General features: G+C 35.7%; 1 protein-coding gene across 1 annotated transcript; it reads left to right on the plus strand.

The window, feature by feature from the left end:
- The first annotated feature begins 4,065 nt into the window (after positions 1-4,065).
- Positions 4,066-4,753, plus strand: LOC115954744 (pectinesterase inhibitor-like). The gene has a single exon (XM_031072672.1). The coding sequence runs from the start codon at positions 4,145-4,147 to the stop codon at positions 4,655-4,657; it is 513 nt and encodes a 170-aa protein (XP_030928532.1). The 5' UTR covers positions 4,066-4,144; the 3' UTR covers positions 4,658-4,753.
- The last annotated feature ends 3,900 nt before the right edge of the window (positions 4,754-8,653 follow it).

Genomic DNA, 8,653 nt, shown 5'->3' on the forward strand with positions numbered 1-8,653 from the left:
GAAAAAAATTAAGTAAATAAAATTGAATTAATTAAACTTGGGATTATGGGTGCATACGTATGGTTTTTTGCAGGAAAGCATAAACACGGCAGTTTGCCTACCTTGTCTATGTCAGAGATGTACCAGACACAGAGTACGCACAGGACACGGTTTCACGCATGCCCTAATCTTTTTCTTTTATCAGACATGAACAGGACATTAGGTATGTGTTTGGATAGCGTCTATAGAGTCACGTCTTGCGTCTGGAGTTTGTATATCCGTGGGACCCACTGCTACAATAGCTTCCAATTAAACGAAAAGATTGAACTAAAACGTGTATCGTTTTTTTTCCTTCAATGCATCGTTCTTCGTGTTCTTCATGTTCTTCCCAGAACATGACTATTCATGTTCTTGAACCTAGCAAACCCATCAAAACAGATGATCAAAACAGTGAAACCAAAACTAAGACAAAAGCCACCAATTTGAGATTAAATCAATCAAACCTGTGTGAAAAAAAATCAAAACCGATTAACCCATCAAACCCATATGAAACAAAAACCAAATCAAATCCATCAAATCCATATGAAACCAAAACCAAATCAAACCCATCAAATGGATCTACCCAACAAACGCAAATCAAACCCATCACCAATCCAACCTCACTCAGCACCACCAACTTCCCATATCAAACCCATCAAACCCACTGCCAATCAACCCATTAAACCTACCGCCGATCAACCCATCCACCACCACCGACTTCCCATATCAAACCCATCAAACCCATTGCTGATCAACCCATCAAACCCACGCCGATCAACCCATCCACCACCAACGAGCTGAGGCTACTTTAGTTTCATGGAGTACTGTCATGGGTGGGAGAGGAGTGAAATTGGGGAAGCGAGTGAAATGGGTTTATGGAAGGAAGAGCACATCAGAGGGAACCCAATCTTCGCCGACATTGGACTAGGTTATCTTCCTCAGCTCTTCACCAGCGATGGACCGATGTAGGTCTTCCTCGGTGGATTTCTGTGGTGGGTGTGGACCTCTCTTCTCAAAGACACAAGCATTAGGGTGGGTGAGGAGTGAATAGAAGAAAAAAAAAAAAAGTAAAAACACGACCCTTAAATACTTTCAGCTAAGCTACAGTACTCAAACCCAAAAATAATCAACTAGCATTTTTCACTTATTTGCTACAGTGTTTTCAGTTTTCAGCAAAATCAGCAGTATCCAAACAAACCCTGGGTATGCTGAAAAAAGAAAGAAAAAAAGAGGGAAAAATAAGATTTGTATCCTTTTATCTCCATTCTCCATATATTTTCCGCCTTCCTTATGCTTCTTTAGTTTCTTCCACACTATGTCTCTTTATCTTTCTTAACTTTCTCTCTCATTTTATGTTTAAAAAAAATTATCTTTTATTTTTTAGAGTTGTGTGGCTAATTTATCTTCTTCTTCTTTTTAGAGTCGTGTGGATGTCTGTCTTTTCTTTTTCAATTTGACTTTTTAAGTGGCTAGCTGTTAAAGCATTGACAGTCGGCCTTGTATATCCTATATGTTGATATATTTTACCATCAAACCCTTAAAATGATGCTTTAGCCAGACTGCCAAATTGTGCCAATTGTAAAAAATTTTACAATGTTGCTGCAGTACCATCCTATTTCTAGGATGGTACTATAGAAGGATTGTATAATTAAAAATTATTATTTTATTATCTAACTGATTCTTCTCTCTCTTACTTTCTCATTATTTCATTTCCCCCTCTTGTCTTCTTCTCTCTTGTTTGCTCTCTCCTCTTCAGACCCAAAACCATGGTGGACATGAACACAAGGATGGACCCAAGTGTGGGCCTAAGGGGCTTGCCCCCCCCCCCTGGGCCCAAAAAAAAAATTAGCAGGTAAAATTTTCAAAAAAAAAAAAAAAAAAGGGCTTAGGCCCCCCTCCAAAAAATCATGAACCCCTAGCCCATCATCCAGCCAGCCCAAGAGCCTATGACCCATGTAAATATACTAAAATAATAATAAAAATAAAAACCTCAGCTCTCAGCAATCCAAAACCAAACGGAGAAAGCAAAAAACGAAGGAAAAAAAAGAAAAAAAGAAAAGAAAGGAAAGTGAGAGGCAAGACAAAGAGATAGAGAGGTGAGATAGAGAGATAGAAAGTACTCAGAGACCCACTCACCCACGCCGTGACGCCACTGCCCATACCCACGCCGTGTCGCCGTAATGCTGTGATGTCGTATCGCCGTGACGCTTACGAGACCCATCTTAATCTTGTTACCTAGTACCCACGCCGACGAGACCCATGCGAGACCCACTTGCCGCCGTCGTCGGTTGCTCGATCTACCCAGCCCAACTTTGTTGCTCCAGCCTTCACAATTCACAGGTATTTACTCTTATCTTTTCCTTCAAAACCTAATAAATTGTTTGTGATCTGAGAATCTCAGATTCACAGAAACTGTGCTTGTGCCTTGTGGACTTGTGGTGTTTCATGTTTGTGTTTTTACTAATGAGTAATGAACTGAACTGATGTTGGTAATTGTGAATTGAATCTGTGCTGCCTGTGGTTTTTTTTTTTTTTTTTTTTTTTTATGCTTTTTGGCTTTGTGACTCTGTCACTCTGTGTTTGTGACTCTTTCTCTTGTATTATATAGATAAGAGAGATAAAGAGAGGGAGAGTAAAATTTGTAGAGATTAGTTTTTTCTTTGTTGACTGATAGTTGGGCATAATAGGGACAAGTGGAGTTGGGCAACAGACAAGTGACCAAAAAAAAAAAGAAGAAGATAAAGTTAAGAAAAGTTTTTGTTAGTAGTGCAGAAAGCGGAATAAATTTATAGTGTCAGTAGTGGGATTCATTAGGTTAGTGGGTCAAAAAGATGGAGACAACACAAAGACATAAATAAAGGCAGACCAAACACAAAGACATAAATAAAGGCAGACCAAACATAAAAAGAAAAAAAACAAATCATATAATATAGAAAATTGTCACACAAATTTAAGAAAATAACAGTGATTCTTATATGATTCTTATTTTATTTGTAGATCATGAAAAAATCAACTACAATGCTTGATTTTTTCAAAAGAAAAGGTTCAAATTCTTCCGAAGTCAACTTGGGATTGCCAACAACTAATGTTGCTATTCCAATACTAGAAAATGTGGATGTTCCAATTCTAAGAGTATGGTATAAAAGGAGGAAGGAAAACCAAATAAGGGGTTGGAATGAAAATTGGGAGAAGGATACACGAGAGAAAAGTGAGAACACAATCTTGGGATCAGAGAAATCTTGCTCATATTTCAAATAGGGAAATCGGTTACTTAGATGCTTGAAAGCCTTCTCGACTAGGCTTGATTCGAAGTAGCCTAATAGTAAAATAGAACTAGGGTGTTGTCCATCATAAAATAAATTGCATTAGAGATCTCCCATAATGGACTAAACCTAACCAAGAATACAAATAAATTGGCGGCTTGAGCCCATTCAACTTAGGGTTGTTAGGAAAATGCCACCACAATATATATATAACTATTATGAGTCAGGTTAATGTATGCCCTTATGGCACATATTTACCATCCATTTTAGGAATCCTTTTATAGGAAATTAAAAAGGCTGACAAAAAAGTCGATCACTTTTTTATTTTTTCATAAAAAGTTTCACAAAATGGTTTACATTGCACGCATTAGTAAAATTCATATATTATATTCACAGAATATTTGTTCATAAATAATAATAATAATAATAATAATAATAATAATAATAATAATAATAATAATAATAATAATAATAATCGTGTTTTGGGTCGAAGCTTCTTTTTATTCAGCCAACTCATAATAACCATAATAATAATCGTGTTTTGGGTCGAAGCTTCTTTTTATTCAGCCAACTCATAATAACCACTATAAGGTCAAAGAGACCGATTAAACAGTGTGGTTGTGTGGTCATATGTAATTCAATCTCACGCTAAAATATTCCATTTACTTTTTATATATCAACTTTTAAAATAGGTAGTTGAACTTAGAACCGATCACATCCCAACTTTTTTCTATATAACCATAGTCCAATAGCTACAAGTTTCTCAAAAACACCCAAAAAAAAAAAAAAGTACTATCGCTACATTGACTTTACCTATTTAAAAAAATAAAATTTATCTGAAAAGAAAACATTATAGTGAAAACATGAATCCCATTTCAAGCCTCGTCTTTGTGCTTCTTTTGACTGTCTTTCCAACCCAAATTTTTTGCCAGAACTTGATTGCGCAAGCTTGTGGTTACACTTCGTACAAGCCACTGTGCCTAAGCACTCTTCAATCGGACTCTGAGGCCAAATCAGCAAAAGATCTCTTGACTATAGCCAAAGTTGCACTAAAACATGCAGGGACTAAAGCTCAAGCAGTAAATGCGGAAGTAAAAAAACAGCAAGGTTCGGCAACGGACGAGGGCTTGAAGCAAGCCCTATCTGATTGTGCTGAGAACTATGGAGATGCAATTGATCAAATTCAGTCCTCGACCGGTGCCTTGGGATCTAAGAAATATAATGATGTTAATACATGGGTCTCAGCTGCCATGAACGATGCAGACTCGTGTAACCAAGGTTTCGAAGATCAATCCGTCAAGTCTCCAATAACTTCTTCAAGTACCACATTTAGTCAGCTATGCAGCAATGTGTTAGCCATTACCAATCACCTCTAAGCCTTGATTCAATGTTGGCATAAATAAATTTTCCAACTATCAAGTTGGTGCTCATCTACTTCCGTGTTGTCCCATGTGGATTTTTTCTCATGGAATGAAAGTCTATTTTTTAGTTAAATAACCACATGGCTAAATTTTAAGAGGAGAATCTAAAGAACAACATCTAAAATATATGCACCTAAATTTTGTCCTATATAAATGATGTAATATTGATATCACCTCATATATATAAAATGACTGAGATCTATAATTCATCAAGAGCAGTTATAGCAGTTCTAGATCTTTTTAAAAGAAGTGTGGCTTTTGTTTAGTGTCACAGGATACTAAATTTGTTGCGTGTTAAGTCCAAAAATAAATGTGTTCCAAAAATAAATGTAAGTCACTGGACAGATGCGCGCCCTTTCAAAAGGCTTAAAAGTTAGAACACGCAGATTCGAGGGCCCTCACAAACATCGTTGCCTGCTACACATGCCATCTATTCGGCTAGTTTGGCTTTTTTAGAAACTACGCGCGCTTGACGCGCTTTTAGATGGCGCGCGAGATTAGTTAGCATCAGAAAAGTAACGTATGGTGCGCACGTTGTGCGTCATTATGACATGGACGGAAAGTCTTGATTTTGTCGCGATAATTTCAGTTTATCATACCGAGAGAAGTCTTTTGCGGTTTGTCACTTGTGAGCGTGTTTGGCTACTTTCCAGTTTCCACCGAATTCTCCAATCTCTAATCCGTGGTGCCTTTTCACGCTCAATGATGTGTTGTTGGCCATTTTCAACACAAGTTTTGATTTGGACCATTAGGTCATCAAAATATAAAATCATTAATTTTAATTATTATATTTTGGCCATGTGTTTTAATATATATATATATATATATATATATTTTTTTTTTTTGCTGAAGCCATGTGTTTTAATAGTTGTTGTATTATGCGAAGAGCCTTTAACCTCCTAACATTTGAAAACAAAACATTCAACCCTGCTTAATTATCAAATTATTTAAAAAAAAAAACAATTTATAAGAATATTCATATGTATTATTAAAATAAATAACACAATTTATTAAAAAAGTTATACAACTAAAATTATACTTGAATATTTAATGATTGAGAAAAATATTTGTAAATATGTTTGGAGTTAAACCTTTCCTTTGTCTGTATGTATGAAATGATTCCGTATATATTTCAAACACTTTTGTGATTAATTTTTTATTTTTCGGGTACAGGTGCAACAAAATTACAAAGACACGTTAGCTAGGCAGTAATGGCGTGAGAGAAGTGGCAATTCAGAGAATCAGAAAGATAGTTGATCCTGTGTCTCTGGAGTCTGGACTCTAGTTGTTCCCCACATAATGCGCAAGAGTTGTTCCTATTTAGATGTCTTCTACTCCTCTTGTGAGCTCGTACTTTGAAGAACATTATGAAACAGCTTCCAGACATAAATAGAGTGACTAGACATGCATGGGATGTTTTAGAGTTCCACTATATATGTTTTCCATTTTGTGGGCCTCTTTATTGAGTTGGGCGTGTAGATGGGTAAAACATGCATTTGTTGTTCCTTAGGCAACAATCTTTAGTATAGACTATAGTCTATATGCTTGGATCCATTGAAAGAAGGAGGCCTAACTTCGAAAATGTTAGACATATTATGGTCTAGGTTGCTCATACCAATTGTAGGTTTATGTACTTGTAAAACAATCATATTTTAACTTTAAGGGTTTGTTTGGATATTAGTTATTGCTGAAAATTGAAAATATTATTAGCAAGATAATTTTTAAATGTGTTAATAGTGCCGTGGAATTCAATTTTAAAGTTGTTTTTGCTGAAAAAAGTACTTGAGGGTTCCGTGAACAGTGCACAAGAATCACTAAAAAGCCCAAACGCATACACTGAAATAATTTCAGTGCAATCCAAACGTAGGCTACGTTGATTTATGGTTAGTCTAAAGTTAGTAAAATATTCTCTAATATATAAACTATATATTGGATTCATTGTAACATAAGTTCTTAATTTAATATGTAGTCATCAAGGGTTTTCTCATTATGGACGTAAGCTGTTAGGCCGAATCACGTAAACTTTTATATGTGCTCTGTGCTCTCTCTTTCATGCTTCTACTCATCATTCTATCATCACATAAGAAATGTTAATGGATGCCTTAAGGGCCAAAGCTTGCGCCTATTTGGCCCTTTTTTCTCCTTGCTGGATACATAATCTATAATACGCTTCTATAGGTGTACCAGAGCCTACTTTGCACCGAGTCTGGGCAAGGATTGTGTCTTTGCATCAGAGGTTTCACATCCACATGGCTCTTCCATTCCATATATAGTGTGTGTATATATATATATATATATATATATATATATATATATATATATTTTTTTTTTTAATCGAAAAATACTTTCTTTTCAAAGTGGTGGCCAAATTAAAACAGAGTTCGTGTGTTAAATAACTCAATCTGCTTACAGATGCTCAATTCTTCGAGTACCCTAGGCTTGCAAAGAGTTAATACCCCAGTTCACTAGATGCATATATTTTATATTATATGTTTATTTTGATCGTCCCCCACCAAAAAAAAACTCGACTGTCCACATAATATGTATTAGGCTAAAACTTATTATGCACGTTTGTATATACACACGTGTAACAAACAGTACTCTATGTATTCTGTGCTTTGGTGGTCAGATGCATGAAAAAGAAAAGGTGGAGAGTGATTAGGAAAAAAAAGAAAAAAAGAATTGGTCAAGACTGTCCAGTTTGTGGCCGCTTCTATATGGTACCAGTTGTTGTTTCATTGAATTTTCTTCATTAATAGGCTCACGATTTGACTTTGACTGTTATGGGCTGGTACCAAGATCGAGTCTTAGACAGGCAGACCTAATTTTAACTGCGGGTATAGTAACAATGAAAATGGCTCCTTCTTTAGTGAGATTATATGAACAAATGCCTGAACCAAAATATGTTATTGCTATGGGAGCATGTACAATTACAGGGGGTATGTTCAATACCGATTCTTATACTACAATTCTGGAAAATGTCAATGTTCCAATCTCTCAAACACAATTTCAAAGAGTTGATCTTGATTCTTTGGATTATGATCCTGGAACATGAAAACAAATATGGGAATATCATGTTAATCAATGTGATGGAATTCGATGGGCTTACATTAAAAAAGGTCTGCACCAACCTCCTCTAAAGACATACAAAAAAAGTGGAAAGCACAATCATAGCTTTCAAGCTTCTTGGTTTGGATATAATTCAACATGGCTTGAATATTCTCTTACAACAAATGCAGTTTATTGTCTACCCTACTTTGTCTTTCATAATCCAAATGGAGTTATGGGACAAAAAACATTCATTGTTGGTGGATTTAGAAATTGAAAAAAGGTTGGGGGCAAATATTGTTATTTTCAAGGTAATATAGGAAAAAATCCTAACTCGGCTCATAGACTTGCCAAGCAAATGTGTAAGGATTTGATGAACCAATGGCAGCATTTACAAAGGGTAGTTGATCATTTCACTACTGAACAAATTACAAATAATCAGTTGCAACTGAAGGCCTCAGTTTTTATTGTCTGATATCTTGCCTTTCAAGCTATAGCTTTTAGAGGTCAAGATGAAAGTTTTAATTCATTAAATCGTGGGAACTTTTTTGAATCATTGGATATTGTGACTTTTTGGAATGAGAAGGTTGCTGAAATAATAGAAAAAGTTCCCAAAAATGCAACCTACACATCACTTAGGATTCAAAAGGAAATTCTACATGTTTTCTTAGCCAAAGTGAAGAAAGTCATTCGGGAAGAAATTGGTGATGCAAAGTTTTGCATAATGGTTGATGAAGCTCGTGATGAGTCCATGAAAGAGCAAATGGCTGTGGTTTTTAGATATGTTGATGCAGAAGGCTTTGTGAAAGAACGTTTTTTTGGGCTTATTCATGTTGTTGACATTGCGGCTTCGACTCTAAAGAAGGGGATATATTCTTTCTTATCTCAACATTGCTTAGATAT

Source organism: Quercus lobata, chromosome 8 (genome assembly GCF_001633185.2).
Source record: "Quercus lobata isolate SW786 chromosome 8, ValleyOak3.0 Primary Assembly, whole genome shotgun sequence".
Lineage (NCBI taxonomy): Eukaryota > Viridiplantae > Streptophyta > Magnoliopsida > Fagales > Fagaceae > Quercus > Quercus lobata.